Below are 17,500 nucleotides of genomic sequence, written 5' to 3' on the forward strand. Positions count from 1 at the left end.
GAAGAGAATGGGAAAAAAAGAAAGATAAAACGGAGAAAAAAGGTTGAGGTTGACTTTCACTATTTTTTTTCCTTTTCGGTTTCGGCGGTCGATCCTTTCGCGCCATTTTTGTCGAATTATTGACGTTTGGGAATTTTTTGGTTTTGATTTTGGTTTGTTTCGCGCGGTTAATGGTCGATAGCTTTTAATGCCTTTTTTTGCTTGTTTATTTTTCTTTTTTTTCAATTAATGTTTAGACTTTAATGGTGCTCACCTTTTCTTCTCTCTCTTTCCCGCAGTGGGCTAGACTTTTTCACTACTGTTTACTTTCTCACCCTCTCCCTTTGTGCACTTAAGTTATTTTTATTTTTATTCTCACCCTCTTCTCTCTCCCGGAATTACCTAGACTTTTTCATTTAATTTCTCACCATCTCTTGTAATGCACTTTACTTTTTTCATTTTGATTTGATCTCTCTCTGTCTCTGTCTCTCTGTCTCTCTCTCTCTCTCTCTCTCTCTCTCTCTCTCTCTCTCTCTCTCTCTCTCTCTTCTCTCTCTCTCTCTCTCTCTCTCTCTCTCTCTCTCTCTTTCTCTCTCTCCCTCCCTCACTCCTCCCCTCTCTCTCTCTCTCTCCCTCCCCTCCCTCTCTCTCTCCCTCCCCTCCCTCTCTCTCTCCCTCCCCTCCCTCTCTCTCTCCCTCCCCTCCCTCTCTCCCCCCCCCCTCCACAATAAACTAAACCTTCATTAGTATTTAATTTTTCACTCTCTCGCAGTGCACTTATTTTTTTTTCATTTTGATTATTATTTCTCACCCTCTCTCTCTCTCTCTCTCCCGCAGTGAACGTGGACGAGAAACTACGCGGCAGCTGCACCCTCGCCGACTACCAGCTGCAGGAGGTGTGTGTGGTGCCGCGGGACTTCCGAGCCCCACCGCTGTCCGTCACCGACCTCATCACCATGGCGGCCATCTCGCACCCGGAGGACAAGAAGCGACGGACGCTCCTCTCGCTCTTCTCGAGGAAGACCAAATCCGTGAGTTTTAGGAGGAGGAGGAGGAGGAGGAGGAGGAGCTATATCATTTAGGGGTCTGGGGTCTGGGGGAGGGTTAGGTTTGTTAATGTGTTCTGTAAGTTACTTTATTTTGTTTTCTTTTTCTTTTTTTAGGTGTGGGTTTGTGAGTAGCGTTTTTATCAACTGTTCTTTCTAATAATATAGGTGTTTTGATGTTGTCTGCTTATTGTGTCGATCAAAGAATAGAAAAACACAGTTATTGTGCGTGGAAATAGTAGAAATATTTAGATTTTCCCCAAGTGGGAGCTCCGTCACGGACTGCCCTCTCCTCCCGAAGTGGTCCCAGCGGTCGGACGTGAGCGACGACGCCGCGCCCAGCCTGGCCTGCTCCTGCCTGCCCCTCGTGAGTCGTTTCGCTCGTCGCAGGCCATGACCGGTACAGGCATCCGGCGCCGGCCTGACCGGGCCACGACCTCGGTCCCACTGGGTGTTGTCCTTCATTTGTCTAGGAGTTGGATGCCATCCCCGTAGAGGCGTGTTGGATCCTTCTCCCTCTCTCGCACCGTCGGTCCTGCTCTGGTTATCCGTCATCTAGGGTCGGATCCTGTATCTGTAGAGGCGTATGCGATCCCCTTCTCACGACTTCGGTCCTGCTGCGTTATCCTTTATCAGGGGATCGGATCCTGTTCCTCTGGGGGCGCCTTCGATCCTCCCGCTGTGGCTGTAGTGAAGGGAGAGAGAATGAGGGCGCCCCTTGATCCTCTTTCCTTGGCTTGGCTGTTGGTCGCTTTGAGTAAGTCCCGTCACGCTAGGTACTCAGTAGCCGTACTTATATGCCCTTGTAAGTAATATGTAAGTAATCGTATTCTCTCTTCTGAAAGGCCTCGAGGACGGGATGAGGTGGAAGTACTTGAGAGAAAGCTTGAATCTGCTTTACCCTTTTGTTCAATCGCTGCATTTTATTTTTTCTCTACCGGAGTGAGAGTAATTATGAGGAATGACGGTCAGAATAGTGTTTGAACTCATCAGATTTTTACTTTTTTATTTTGATAGCGTTATCTGATTGCTGATTGTGAGAGAAGGTAGCAGTAGCAGGGTAGATAAGACGATTTTTTTTTTTACTACCCTGACCCACTCTCCATTGATAGAATAACGAGGCACAAACTCTATTTACTTTGCGTTGAACATCGGCCGGGAATGAGTTCACAATTCGGTTGACGTGTTTGCATTGGAGGGCCGGGAGGAAAGGGTGCTGTAGGGGATTGAAGGGGAAAAAGGGAGGGGGGGGTAGATGGGTGGTCGGGGAAGGAAGTAAGGAGGGGGATAGGATGGGTGGTCGGGGATGGGGAGGAAGAGGGAGGGGGGTAGATGGGTGGTCGGGGAAGGAAGAGGGAGGGGGATAGATGGGTGGTCGGGGATGGGGAGGGTAAGGGGGGGCTGACGGGGTTGTGGAGGGAAGGGGGAGGGGTTGAGGATGGGTGGTCGGGGAGGGGGAGGGAAGGGGAGGGGGATAGATGGGTGGACGTGGGTGGGGACGGAAGGGGAAGAAGGAGAAGGGTTGACGAAAGTGGGCTGATCAGCTGATGGGGAGGAGGAGTAGAAGGGGGGAGCAGAAAGGGGAAGGGGGGAAGGGGAGAGGGGGGGAGGTGATGGGTTGATGGGGACGCGGTTTAAACAGCAGCCACGCCAGGCAACAGGTGGTCTAAGTGGCACAAGTAGCCCCCTTCAACAACCTCTTCATCTCTCCTTCCTTTGTACTCTGTTTAGGCTTGCGATGGGTGTTTGGGGGGGGGGGTACTGTTGGGCCTCGCTCTTGGTCCTTGTTATGGTTGTTGTTGTTGTTACTGTTGGTATTACGATTATTTTTGTAGTTATCATTATTATATTATTACTGTATGGTGACATTGATTATTATTTACTATTGTTGTTATTATTATTGTTGTTAAAGTAGTGATGGTGGTAAAAAAAGGATGACATTGATAATGATAATGATGAAAATAATAATAGTAATAATAATGATGATAATGATGGTAATATTATAATAACAATGTTTATGAAAATGATAATATTGATCATGAATAATTATCATGATGACAATAACAGTATTAATGATAATGAGGATAATTCTAATTTTGTCAGTCTCATCAGTTTCCTCGCTTATGCGTTTGCTGTTTCTGTAGTTCACATTTTCTTCTTGAATTTCTTCCCCTTCCTCTTTCATTTTCCAATACGTTTCTCGACATCCCTTATCTGCGCCGAGGCCTATAGACAGTTTCCATAGGCCGTGTTCTCCTTATCAAAATCTTTCCGTTGGGTTAAGATGTTACGGTATTTTCTCGGTGTCTAGTACAGGGAGGTGAGGGGGAGGTGAGGGGGGGAGGGGGGCGAGGTGGTGAGACGATGGTGTCAGGAAAGGGGAGATGAAGGGAGGGGTGAAGGAGGATGGTGAGATGGACAGGGAGGATGGTGTGAGGAAAAGGGAGATGAGGGGGGGGGGGTGAGGGAGGATGGTGAGTGATGAGATGAAGAGGAGGATGGTGTGAGGAAAAGGGAGATAAAGGGAGGGGTGAAGGAGGATGGTGAGATGGAGAGGGAGGATGGTGTGGGGAAAAGGGAGATGAGGGGGGGGGGTGAGGGAGGATGGTGTGAGAAAAAGGGAGATGAGGGGGGGGGGTGAGGGAGGATGGTGAGATGGAGAGGGAGGATGGTGTGAGGAAAAGGGAGATGAGGGGGGGGGAGATGAGAGGGATGAAGAGGGAGGATGGTGTGAGAAATGGAGATGAGGGGGGGGTGGAGATGGTGTGAGAAAAGGGAGATGAGGGGGGGGGTGAGGGAGGCTGGTGAGATGGATAGGAGGATGGTGTGAGGAAAAGGGAGATGAGGGAGGGGGTGAGGGAGGATGGTGAGATGGATGAGGGGGGGTGAGGGAGGATGGTGTGAGGATGGTGAGATGAAGAGGGAGGATGGAGTGAGGAAAGGGAGAAGAGGGAGGGAGGATGGTGTGAGGAAAAGGGAGATGAGAGAGGGGGGGTGAGGGAGGATGGTGAGATGAAGAGGGAGGATGGTGTGAGGAAAAGGGAGATGAGGGGGGGGTGAGGGAGGATGGTGTGAGGAAAAGGGAGATAAGGGGGGGGGTGAGGGAGGATGGTGTCTGGTACGGGGAGGTGAGGGGGGAGGGGGAGATGCTGAGGCGATGGTGCCACGTTAGGCTTCCCTATTGACTTCCTTTAAATAGTAACATAGGCGAGGTGGCAAGGAGACTTATATTTCTTGTTACTCCCGAGCCTATCCTTCTTTTTTCTCTTCCTCCTCTTTCTCCTTCTTCTCTATCTCCTTCCCCTCCCTCACTCCCCATACTCCTCCTCCTATTTCTACTTTTCTTCCTCCTTTCACTTCTTCTTCTTCTTCTTCTTCTTCTTCTTCTTCTTCTTCTTCTTCTTCTTCTTCTTCTTCTTCTTCTTCTTCTTCTTCTTCTTCTTCTTCTTCTCCTCCTCCTCCTCCTCCTCCTCCTCCTCCTCCTCCTCTTCCACCTCTTCCCTCCTCCTCCTCTCCCTCCTCCTTCTTCTCCTCCTCCTCCTCCTCCTCCTCCTCCTCCTCCTCCTCCTCCTCCTCCTCTTCCTCCTACCCCTCTTCCTCTTTCTTTTCCTCCTCTTCCACCTCTTCCCCTCCTCCTCTTCTTCCTCCTCCTCCCCCTCCTCCCCCTCCTCCTCCCCCTCTTCCTCTTTCTCTTCCTCCTCTTCCACCTCTTCCCCTCCTCCTCCTCCTCCTCCTCCTCCTCTCCCTCCTCCTCCTCCTCCCCCTCTTCCTCTCTCTCTTTCTCTTTCTCTCTTCCCTCTTCCACCTCTCCTCCTCCTCCTCCTCCTCCCTCCTCCTCCTCCTCCTCCTCCTCCTCCTCCTCCTCCTCCTCCTCCTCGTTACTTGACAGATAACGAATGCTTAAAAGTTGATCCTTGCAATAAGACGTGTGTATTCTGTTAATTACTGATCCACTTTATTGACTCCCTTAATCGGGGGTCAATTAATTAATCTTTTCCATACGACCTCTTGACATTTAAGATAACAGAGCGACGCACGACTCTACCTGGTATTTGTTTGTTTGTTTTTAGAGTGGACAGGTCGTCTCTTATCTGTTAGTCCGATAGGAGACTTAATCCTGCATGGACTGTGTGTCATGAGTGAGCTCGAGAGAGAACATGGAGGTGGGATATGATATGATATAATCCCCCCCCCCCCCGTCCCTACTCACTCACCTTCTTGTTGATATGTATATGATATAACCTCCCCCCCTATCCCCACCCACCCCCACCTCCTTGCTTATATGTACCCCCCCCCCACATCCCCACCTACCCAATTCCTCGCTGTGGGTATGTTCTTTATTTCGTTTTATTTCTGTCGTGGGTATGTGGTATATACCCCTCCCCCCCCATTCCCACCCACCCATCTCCTTGAGGGTATGTATGTTCTCTCTTATATTTCTGTCGTTTTTTATGTACTTGTTCTTACTTATTTTTTTCGTGAGTATTTCCTTAATGTGTTTGGTTACATTGGGGGAGGAGGATGTTGGTGTTGCAGGATTCGATAACGGCGTTGCAATTCATTTATAAATTATTCTTTGGGAAGTCGAGGTGGAAATGCGATTAAAATGACAAAAAAAAGTACGCGGTTGTTCATGCTAGACTTTAAGGGGTACGTGATTGGTTAAAAGTTTGGGGAACACTTTTAGAGAAAGTTGGTCGAGAGATAGGGGGGGAGGGGGGGAGCGAGGGGACCGGGGAGGAAGGGGGGGATGGACTAGAACTCGGTTGCGGTCATGGAAATATGTTTATTCCCCCCCCCCCCCCCTCCCTCCCTGGCCTCAACACCCCCTTCCAATACCCCCCTCATCCCCTTGTCCAGCCTCCTCCCCCTTCCCCCTTCCCCTTTCCCCCATCCCACCTCACCCCCTCTCCCCCAGCCCTCCTCACCCCATCTCCCCCCTCCCCCTCCCCCTCCCCCCTCCCCCTCCCCCTCCCCCTCCCCCAGCCCCTCTCTGCCCTCTCCAAACCGAACGAGTTAATGGCAGTTCGAGTCAGCTGTATCGGGGGCCGAGAGGCAAAGAGGTAGATCGACTTGTTAAAGCACACTTGGCAACGTGTGTTCCGATTTCGATTTAGAATTTCGATGTATTGCGGAAGGGGAAGATGATATATAGGGAATTGGAGGGGGGGGGGGATTAATTAAGAAGGGGGAAGGAGGGTGGAGAAGGGGAAGGGGGGTGGTCAGGGGTGGAAGGGTTACGTGTGAGGGCCAGTGCCAGGTACCGAGCGTAATGCTGCGTAACACGTGCCTGGCGCTCGTGAGTTGAATGGGGCCTTCGTTAATTAAACGTTTCGTAGTCGCTTATTAGAGGTAAAAGGAAAAGAAAAGGATAATGGTGATAATAAACAATAACAGTGGATGGCATTAATAAAAGCAATAATAGTAATAATGATAAGCTAGTGGAATAGGTAAGTTTTTTTTTATCATATGCATATACCGTTGTTTTCTTTTGTTTTTTTTTCGTTATTTTGTCATACCTTCTCTCGCTCGTTCATGTTCCCCTTCCCTGCCCAAATCCTTCCTTCCTCCCCCTCCTTAAAACCCTCACTTCCCCCTTCCATTCCCAAGTCCCTCTCCCTCCTCCCCAGGCCTTTCCTCATCGTTCCTCCCACTTCCCTCTCCCGCTTCCTTTCTCAAACACCTCCTCCCCCTCCCTCCACCAATCCTTCCCCCCTCCCTTCCCAGACTTCTCTTCTCCTCCCCTTCCTTAATACCTCCCCGAATCCTCTCTCCCTCTCCCTCCCCTCCTCCCCCTTCCTCTCCAGATCCTCCCTTCCCCTTCCTCCGCAAATCCTCCCTCCCCTCCTCCCCCTTCCCCAGATCCTCCCTCCCCTCCCCCTTCCTCCCTCCTCTCCCCCTTCCTCCCTCCTCCCCTCCCTTCCGTTCCTTCCCCCCCTCCCTCCCCTCCTTCCCCTTCCACCCCAGATCCCCCTCTTCTCCCCCCTAACTCCTCCTTTAGAACTCCCCTCGTCCTCTGACTCCACTTCCTGGGGTGACATTAATACGTGTCGACCTTGAGGAGAGGGGTGTAGAGGGAGGAGAGGAGGAGGCGGAGGGAATCGAGAGAGAGGAGGGGAGAAAGAGGGAAGGAGAAGAGGGGTATGGAGGGAGGAGGGGAAGAGAAGGGAGGAGGAGAGGGGTATAATGGGAGGAGGAGGGGGAAGACGGAAGGAGGAAGTGAGAGGAAGCAGAAGGAAGGAAGAAGAGGCAAAGGTAATGGTAAAGTGGGGAAGAGGAGGATGAGAGGAGAGAGGAAGAGGAGGGAAGGAGGCGCAGGGGAAGTTGGAGAATGAAAGGAGAAGAGGGGAAGAAGTGTGGGAGGAGGAGGAGGGGGGAGGAGGGAAGGAGAAGAGAGGGGAGAGGGGAGGAGGAGGAGGGAAGGAGAGGAGGAGAGGGGGGAGGAGGAGGGAAGGAGAGGAGGAGGGGGGGAGGAGGAGGGAAGGAGAAGAGAGGGGAGAGGGGAGGAGGAGGAGGAGGAGGGAAGGAGAGGAGGAGGGGGAGGAAGGAGGAGGGAAGGAGAAGAGAGGGGAGAGGGGAGGAGGAGGAGGGAAGGAGAGGAGGAGAGCCCGTAACAGACGACACGACCCGCCGGATGCAGCTGCCGCGAAGGGCGCCCCAGGTCGTTAAGGGTCGTCAGGCTGGTGAAGGTGGTTCGCGGGCGCCTTTCGCGGGCGGGTTGGCGGTCGTTCGAGGCGGGGGGGGGGGGGGGGGGGTGAGAGCTGTTGGTGCTGGTGCTGGTGCTGTTGTTGTTGTTGTTGTTATTATTATTATTTTATTCTATTGGTATTGTTAATTATTATTGTTATTATTATTATTATTATTATTATTATTATTATTATTATTATTATTATTATTACTTATCGTTTTTATTAATACCATTGTTGTTTGTTATTATTATTGTTATTATTATTATTATTATTATTATTATTATTATTATTATTATTATTATTATTATTATTATTACTGTTATTGTTTTTATTAATGTCATCCGCTGTTATTGTTTATTGTTATTATTATCATTATCATATTATTATTATCATTATCATTATTATATTGTTGTCGTTGTTATCATTAATCACCTTTATCATTATTGTTATTACTCTTACGATTATTATTATAGATGTTCAAGGGAGAGAAAGGGGGGTTAAGTAGTAGAGGCGGGGGGAGATGGAGAGGAAGGGGGAAGAGGGGAGGTAAGGGGAAGATGGAGAGGAAGGGGGAAGAGGGGAGGTAAGGGGAAGATGGAGAGGAAGGGGAAGAGGGGAGGTAAGGGGAAGATGGAGAGGAAGGGGGAAGAGGGGAGGTAAGGGGAAGATGGAGAGGAAGGGGGAAGAGAGGAGGTAAGGGGAAGATGGAGAGGAAGGAGGGAAGAGGGGAGGTAAGGGGAAGATGGAGAGGAAGGGGGGGAAGGGGAGGGGGGGTGAACAGCTGCCTCTCCGTGATTGGCTGGCCGGAAGACGCGATATATATGCCACCTGCGCTAATTGACGGTCACCTTGGCTCTCTGAAGGAGGTGGGAGAGGAGGTGGGAAGAGAGCGGGGGTAAGGGAAAAATGGGGAGGAGGGGAGGAGAGGGGGTTGGAGGGAGGGAGAGGGTGAGGGTAAAGGGTGGAGGGAGAGAGTGGATAGGGAAGGAAAGGAGAGGGATGGGGTGAAGAGAGATTAGAGAGGGAAGGGTGAGGAGTGGAAGCAGGGGCTGAGGGGAAAAGGGGGAAGGCAAAGAGACAAGAAAGAGAAAAAGGGAAAGGGGATAGAAGAGCAAAGAAGGTAGGAGGAAAGGGCCTGATAGCAGGGGCAAAGGAGGGGGGGGGGGCTTTAGAACACGCCTTCGACCTCGACTTCACGAAACGATTACGCTTATCTTATCGCCGCAACCAACACAGGGCCCTCGCCGGACACGAAGCACCACCTCGAGGCGCCGACTTTCTCATGAGGCTTCTTGGGGTTCCTCGTCTCCCTCTTCGGACCCTGGGAGCCTCTGGGAAAGGTCGGTGGGTCCGGTGTGCGGAGATGAGGATCATGGGGCTCGTTTTCCCTTTCGTAGGGAAGCGAGACGTCGGGATGTGTTGGATGGGGAATAGGTTGTCGCTCCGGAACGTTTGGGGCGAGTGACGTAGCCTGTTGACGTGGAAATGTTTTCCTTCATTCTTGTATTTGTTTATCTTATTGTTTACGGGTGTGTTTACAGCTGGTGTATGTCCATTTAAAAAGTGACGATTTGTTATCTCTCTCTCCTGGACCGAGATTATAGCGAGGATCTCCCCTTTATAAAGACACGCTTACTCACACCCTTAGAAGTAGTGCAAGATTTCCTGTAAATTACCATTTGTGCCTCTCAATGACCTTGTTTAAGAGCGTATGAAGAGTTGAAGTCGTTAGCCTGTTTTTTTTTCTTCTGTTTTTGTTTCATGATGCAATATGTGTTGTGTATCATTTTCTCAGTTATGTCTTTTGTTACGTGCATGTGATACGACAGCATTAAACTATTTGTACTTGGGTTTCATGTTCTATATTTGAGGTTGTTAAAGGATGACTTAGGCCTATATTAGATTTCTTTCGAGATGACAAGAGGCTGCGTCAGGCGTGTCACGAATGCCTCGCTGACAGGTTCACTAACGATCGCCTTTCCCCTGACAGTCGACGGGTGACAGCAGCTTGTCGTCAGGCAGCGCGGGCGAACGAAGCGTCAGCCCCGCCCGCTCTGACGAATCGGCTGACGGGCGGCCGACCCCCCGCCCACTCTCCCCGGCCTCGTCCTCCGCCACCCTCACCTCCAGCCACCCGCCGCCGCCCCTCTCCCGGCCCGCCTCCTCGCTCAACCTCGCCCGGGCCAGGAAGAGGCAGGCCCCCGCGCCCCCGCCCGCAGCCCCTCCGCCCGCAGCCGCGCCGCCCGCGCACCACACCAATGGCAAGGTGGGTTCGTCCGCCCTCGGGGAGGTCGCCTTCGGGTAAATTGCTCCGGTTGATTTGACCAATTTTTCATTGCCTTGGCAGCTTGTCTTTCTTTCTCTCCTTCCTTCTTTTGCCTTTTTTTTTTCTTTTTTCTCTCCTTCCTTCTTTTGCCTTTTTTTTTCTTTTTTCTTTTCTTATGGCAACTTCTTCGGGTAAATTTGACGACTGTTGTCAATACAGAAATAATGTGACGGTCACTTGCCTGGTCTTGGACGGCGATAAGGGCGATTCCATGCAAAGATAATTTCATTATCAAAATTACGTTCTGTGATATGACTCCTCAGTGCGTGTCTCGTTATCTTAAAAGATAATGATGATAATGATGATATGATGATCAGTGAGAGGTGAGTCACTTGGTGTCGGTTTGTTTGTTTGTTTATCTGTAGTTAAGGGATTCTATAATCAGTCGAGATATTTTTTAATCACTGATTTAAAGAAAATTAATATCTAATTTCATGCACATATTTTTTTTCATTATAGAAATATTTTCACAATTTTGTTTCCTCAATTTAGGTGTATTTTATAATTTTGATTTTTAGGTATCTTGGCTTGCTTTTTTACTTTTTTTTTGTTCTTTTAGTGTCTCTTTGCTTATTCGTTGTATTATATTCATTTGATTATTTACGATGTGTCACGTTAACATATATTCCGTTTGTGCCATTTGATTTATAAGAGTTATCCCGTTTTTCATTCTGCCTGTATATCCATCTATTTAAAAATGCCAGTCCACTAATTCACATTTTCCTTTCAATCATGGATTTGTCACATTTTAAGAATATCGTCCCATTTTGTCTCATTTATTCATCTTGGTTTTTTTATTCACAAAATCAGTTTCATTCATAGTTTCCTTAACTAGACTTTGGTCGCTTGACTTAGCGATTTCCAGTTTGTCTGACTTGGCGATTTCCAGCTCACATTACTTAGCGATTTCCTGCTCACTTTACTTAGCGATTTCCAGCTCACTTTACTTAGCGATTTCCTGCTCACTTTACTTAGCGATTTCCAGCTCACTTTACTTAGCGATTTCCAGCTCACTTTACTTAGCGATTTCCTGCTCACTTTACTTAGCGATTTCCTGCTCACTTTACTTGGCGATTTCCAGCTCACTTTACTTAGCGATTTCCAGCTCACTTTACTTAGCGATTTCCAGCTCACTTTACTTAGCGATTTCCAGCTCACTTTACTTAGCGATTTCCAGCTCACTTTACTTAGCGATTTCCTGCTCACTTTACTTAGCGATTTCCAGCTCACTTTACTTAGCGATTTCCAGCTCACTTTACTTAGCGATTTCCTGCTCACTTTACTTAGCGATTTCCTGCTCACTTTACTTAGCGATTTCCTGCTCACAGGCGGAGAGCGAGCGGCGAGAGGGCGTGGGAAGCAGCCTATCGCGGCGCAGTTCGGACTCGTCAGGGTACCACGAGTCGGAGCACAGGTCGCCTCACACCAGGTATGGGAGCCGGGGGCCTTCTGCGGGAGGGAGGGAGGGAGGGAAGGAGGGGAGAGGTGAGGGAGGGAGGGAGGGAGAGGAGGAGGGAGGGAGGGAGAGGAGGAGGGAAGGAGGGAGGGAGAGGAGGGGAGGAGGGAGGGAGAGGAGGGGAGGAGGGGAGGGGGGAAGAAGGGAAGGAGGGGAGGGGGGAAGAAGGGAAGGAGGGGAGGGGTGAGGGAAGGGTGAGGGAGGGAGGGAGGGAGAGGAGGGAAGGAGGGAGGGGTGAGGGAAGGAGGGAGGGAGGGAGGGGTGGATGAGTACGGAGGGATGGATAGGTAGGGGATGGGAAGGGGAGATGTGAGGAAATGGTATGAGGGATGGGGGTGTGATATGAGGTATGAGGGGAAAGTTTGGGGGTCGAGGGGAAGATGTGAGGTAAGTGTAAGAGATATGAGGATGATATGAGGGGAAGGTATGAGGCATGAGGGGAAGATGTAGGATATGAGAGAATAATGTGATCAGTAAAGTATGTTTTGAAATATGAGAGTTGGATGGATGGCATGAGGGGAAGATGTGAGATGTAAAGGGAAAGATATGAGGGAAGATGTGAGGATGAGGTTGTAAGGAGGATAGAATGATTGGTTGCGTTGGGCGGGTCGAGTGGTTCGGATGGTGTATTTTTTAATTCATGAGAGATGTAGTGTAGTTGTGAATATGAATATATGTAACTGATGTATCTATTAGATTAATGGTGATTGAATATTGAATTTGTGGAAGCGGCTCTGCTCGGCTCGCAGTTCACGACGCGTCCTTCACCCGACCCCTCCATTGCAGCCCCGCCGGCTCCGAGATCAGCAGTCTGGAAACGAGCCGCGGGCCGGGCGCCGCCGCGACCAACCTCACGTCGGTGGTGTCGACGTCCAGCCTGTCCCTGGCCTCCTCCCGGGGCAAGAGGCGCGCCCCGCCGCCCCCGAAGCCCGCCCCCGCCAAGCACGACGAGGCGCGCCCCTCGGCCATCCCCGAGGAGGCGGAAACCCCCGTGCCGGCCAAGGCCTCCGAGGAAGCCGCGAAACCTCGAGTGAACGGAGAAGCCGAGCCCGCCTCTCCCCCCTCCTCCTCCACCCCCCAGCCCCCGGAGGCCCACCCCTCCTCCCCCACCTCGTCCCACGTGAGCTCCGTCTCGTCCCTGAGTAGCGTAGAGCACCAGCAGGCGTCCAGCCCCCTCCTGCCTCCTCCGCCAGACGTAGAGTGCCCTCCTCCTCCTCCCCCTCCAGCCTCCGCCTCAGGTAAGTCCATCTCCGCGCCGCAGGACTTCCTCGACGAAGGGAATATTGAGGACGACTGGAACGACTTCCTGAGTGACCTGGGGGAGATCCTCCAGACTCAGCAGAAGCTCGTCTTTTAACTCGCGATTCATGACAGTATATATTTCTGCTCTGATAAATCGAGGAAGATTTTCCTGCACGGTTTCCCTCTAGTTAGCTCTTTGTGATTATATTTGCAATGAAGTGTATTTTTTGTTATTTTTTTAAAGACACCAGATACAATGTCCATATTTTGAAACCTCTACCATTACTTATTGCAGAATCAGTTTATTATTATTTTGCTAGAATTAGTCAGCACTGCAATCACTATAGTCGATTTTTTAAAGTATTGCGATGTTTCTAGTTCTAGAATTTGCATGGTAATGATATATCTGTAAAGCAAGTCGAGATATGTTATTAAATAGTGATAGACTTTTGTTTTGATGATACTACATGTAGGCATGGGCGTACAGTAATTTGCCATATCACTTTAACTTTCGAAAATTTTAGAACTACCAACCAAATCACACCAGGAATGACAATTTTTTTCATACTAACATAATTTTAATTGTTAGGGCATTTTCTAAATTCCAAAGACTCTACATCTCCCATGGTTAAATTGTAATTGCATGGCATACAACTGTCATGGCTCATGCGCGGTTTGCATGTAGTTATTCTTAGTTTCCTTTGCATGCTTGGTAATGGCTGTACTAACCCTCCACAGACTGCACTAACTCTGGCGCCTCCTTCAACGCCTCCCGTCCTCCTTCCTCCAAAGCCTCCGATCTCGGAATGACACCTTCCCGTAGCCACTCCGCTTCCACCTCCTCTTCCTCCTCCTCCTCCTCCTCCTCTTCGTCCTCCTTTTCCAACACTCCTTCCCCCACCACCGCACGTGCTACTGTTGCTGCCAGAGTCAGCCCGGGAATGCAGCACGAGGCAGCATCAGCAGCAGCCGCATCACCAGCAAGCCTGAGCAACGGCAGTGGAGCAAGTGGAGTCATCTCTCCTGACAGGTTAGCGGCGCCCGAGGGCCGTCTTCAGCCCCGCCCGCAGGAACCGCAGCGCCGCCTGTTCTCCTCCTCGCCGGCGCATCCGGAAGACAATCGCAAAAGGCACGCCCCTGAGGACGCGGCCAGGACTGAAGACAGCCACCCTAGCAAGAGCGCCAAGCAGCAAGGCAGCAGCCGAGACAGCTCTGGCGCCAGTGCGAAAAGTGCCAAACAGTACCCTGAGGATGCTATAGTGCCACTGAGTGCCAATGTGGAGAATGCATCAAATATTCCTATGTTTAGGATCGTCACCAAGTCACAAACAATAGTACAACAAGATGATGATATAAATAAGAAGTTCATAGCCGATGGAAAGACGCAGAAAATTAAAGAAGAAGACTGGCTTGGCTCGAAAGGAAAAGCCTCATTGGCCGGGAGAGGCAACCCGCTAGCCCGAGGACAGCTCCTGAAACAAGAGAATGTGTCTTTCGATGAAGATGACGATGATATGGATTTCAACGAAGACATGTTTGCGCCAAAACATGCATTAGGAAACTCCACCAACCAAAGTATGGAGTGGAGAGATTTTAGCGACCAGTCTTTTGGAGGTGGACCCCCGCCAGCTTCCTCGACCCCAGTGGATAAGTCGACTCCGGAGCCAGTCCCCAGAAAGACGACCCCGGCCATGCTACAGAAGCCCGCCACGCCCAGCAAGCCAGAGCGGTTTGACACACTCGCTTCCACAGCAAACCGGACGATCGGTAGTGGTATGAATTCATCCTTTGAAGGTGGCATTACTGTGGAGAATGTCGAAACGCCACCCATGCCTGCACCCAGAAATACGGTCTCTCGGAAAAAGAGAGCGCCGCCGCCGCCTCCTGTGTCCAAAGTGAAAGTGCCTGATACTGTACAACAAGATCAGGTGGTTCCTAGCGTGCCGAAACAGCAGGTGCTTAACCCCTCTTTGGAACTTTCTGTGAGACCAAAGTACAGTGAACTCCCAACCAGTTCTCGGCCACAGCATGCAGAAGCCGAAGACTTCGACAGAATCATGAACGAACCACAAGACGAAGAATTCAAGATCCATGTATCGAGCCTAGTAGATATCCAACCAGACCAGCTCTCGCTGCTGACAGAAGTAGATGTTGATTCCCCGTCCTGCTGTCGATCCCCAGCATCTAGTGTCTCCTCAAGAGAGTCTGGAGTCCCAAAGAGAAGTATTGAGATGGACATACTTTATCCTGATAATGATGTAGACGTGAAGTCCATAAGTAGTGCATCAAGCGCGTCGTTCCACAGCTCCTCCCCAACGCCCCCACCTGCCGCCCCCGCCGCCGCAATTCCCTCCCAGACAACGGCTAGTAGTTACCGTGCCGGATACCTCGCTCTGATCTCGCAGCTCAGAAGCTGGGACAACACAGAGTCTCTTCAGACTGCTGGCTTAGACTCCTCTGACTCTCATAGCAGCACCCCTCGAGGGTCCCTCCAAGACACCCCCGCACGAGAGGGCTCGCCTCAGAGGCCCTCCGAGGACGCCTCTCAAGGGTCACCCTCCTCCCGTGGAGGGGCGCATCGTGGGCCTTCTACACGACCTCGACTTGTCTCCAGCTCTTCTCTGTGCTCAGATACAGGTTTGCATGAAGAAGGTTTCCACGGGGTTCTATCAAGGATGCTTCTTGGGGTGCTTAACCATTGCGGTTTGGGCTCATACAGGTCTCCTCGTGTCAGTAAACAAGAGTTGATGTAAGATTCACACTTATGTGAACTAACATACATATTACATATGGTTAGCTGTATTTTGTTTATCTGTAATGTAAAGTATTAACGTTTGTCTAACATTAACAGTAGAAGTAATATAGAGGTATTATAGTAGCGGTATTTTGCATGACAACAGGGTTATACAGCATACATTAAATTAAACAGGTGTTATAAAATACTTCTAAATAATCTGAAGATAAAATGGTATTCATTAACTTCAAAGTTACATTCTCTTCCTTCAGTAATATATTCATTTGTCTTCTATTGCGCAACAGATCATGAGGTACAGACTCGCACTGCCAGCTTCTCCTCAGAGACGAGTGAGGATAATGTTGTCAGCAGTAGAGTGGAGTCGACCTGCACCCCGAGCGAAGAGTCTCTCGAGCCGAAAACAGACGAAAAGAACCTCCAAGATGTCGCCAAGAACCTCGTGAATGAAGCAGCCCCGCCCGACAAGGGAGAGACGGGTTCGCCCACAGAAAGGCTAAGTCGCAGAAGTAGTATTAGCAGCGCGGGCGAGGATGGCCGGGCGCACGTCGGCGAGAAAATCCTTGCTTCAGAATCCGCGACTTTGGAAGCCACCCAGCCCGAGGCGAACGATGTTACCAAACCCCAAGACTTCACGACGAGAGACTCTGGCTCCTCACAGTCCGAACGGGACTCTGATGGAGACAGTCGGGGAGATCGCATGCAAGAGCTCATCGGAGAAACGCCGCAAGATGGCATTAGAGAAGAAAAAACAAGAGAGGAAGTGGAAACGGAGGTGCTGGAGATGCCCAAGCTGACCGCGAATATCCCGAAGGAAACCAAGGATATTCCTAATGGATCGGTGGATAGCTCCTCGGACATCAGTAGTGACAAAGTGAGTTGCGAAAGGCGCGGTGTGTGTGCGTGTGTGTGCGGGTGTTTGTGTGTGTGACTGCCTGTCTGTCTGTCTTCTGTTTCTTGTGTTTTTGTGTATGTCTTTCTGTTTTTATGTTTGTGTATGTATGTGTCTGTTGTCTGTTGTCTGTTTTACGTGTTTCCATCCTTTTGTGTGTCTGGACATAACTGAATATGGAGGGATCATAGTTCTGTTGAAACAAACTTGCATTAATTTTGTATATAATTCCCTTTTCATTTATATATAAATGTCAATACATAAAAATACCATTAATTTAGTCAGTAAAAAGCGGTGATAGCTGAATATACAACAGACGTTCCAGCAATATGTAATTTTGTTGTGTCGCTACACCTCACCTCATTTCCACTGACATGAAGTGCGACTTGAAGTTCACAAAGCCCGACTTACAAAGGACGCACATATTTCAGCACGTCATCGCCGCCACTGGGAGCAGAAAGACCTCCGTGTCGTCGATGTCATCCGCTTCGTCAGGAGATTCGAGCGGACAGACGGAACGCGAGAGGCTGAGCGCGCGGGAGGCACAGGAGGTGCGTTGGGGGAGGGTCTGTAGGGCGGGGAGGTCGGTGGGAGGATCTAGGTGGGAAATAATGACTATCAAACACTGTATATGATTGTTTTAGATGGGAATAATGACAATGAGTGAATGATGCTAAAACATTAAATAGATGATAGAAAGCATTGGGTATTTAGTAAACGTTCTCAAACCTGTTTTTTTTCTTGTCAGAAGTCCAAGAAAGCGATCGAGAGCCACCTAGAGGCGGCCTTTGCCGATCTGGACGAGGAGAACGGCCCCGCCCCTGCACCTGGCGTCTCGGTGCCGCCCCTGGAGTGCGTCAGCCCCAAGGAGCCGCAAGTGGACACGTGGGAGTACAAGATCCCAGACCCCCCCACGCCGTTCAAGGACGGGCCGGCGTCGAAGCTCACGGACGAGTCGTCGAGCATGTCCTCGGACGGCCCGGAGATCCTCTCCGATGTCCCCTCGGGCTTCAAGGACTCGCCCGCCAGCTCCATCGTCGAGGCAAGGAATCCAATCGAGGTGAATAATGTGCCCAAGCTGCTGAAGGTTGCTGGGGACACGACAGACTCCGCCAGCA

At 50.2% G+C, this 17,500-nt stretch overlaps 1 protein-coding gene across 12 annotated transcripts in view; it reads left to right on the forward strand.

Moving 5' to 3' along the window:
* The window catches only part of LOC113805043 (serine-rich adhesin for platelets), a 387,167-nt gene that overhangs the window by 310,491 nt on the left and 59,176 nt on the right, over positions 1-17,500 (forward strand). For 11 of the 12 annotated variants that reach the window (XM_070142733.1, XM_070142731.1, XM_070142732.1 and 8 more), the window contains 8 exons: positions 817-1,010; positions 9,705-9,980; positions 11,369-11,469; positions 12,283-12,734; positions 13,477-15,375; positions 15,778-16,364; positions 16,814-16,933; positions 17,131-17,500. The exon at positions 17,131-17,500 is cut by the window's right edge and continues 1,091 nt beyond it. In XM_070142733.1, the coding sequence (XP_069998834.1) occupies positions 817-1,010; positions 9,705-9,980; positions 11,369-11,469; positions 12,283-12,734; positions 13,477-15,375; positions 15,778-16,364; positions 16,814-16,933; positions 17,131-17,500 (3,999 nt within the window). The remainder of the gene's footprint in view (positions 1-816; positions 1,011-9,704; positions 9,981-11,368; positions 11,470-12,282; positions 12,735-13,476; positions 15,376-15,777; positions 16,365-16,813; positions 16,934-17,130) is intronic. The other variant, XM_070142737.1, reaches the window with a different exon arrangement.

The sequence above is a fragment of the Penaeus vannamei genome, chromosome 29, assembly GCF_042767895.1.
Source record: "Penaeus vannamei isolate JL-2024 chromosome 29, ASM4276789v1, whole genome shotgun sequence".
NCBI lineage: Eukaryota > Metazoa > Arthropoda > Malacostraca > Decapoda > Penaeidae > Penaeus > Penaeus vannamei.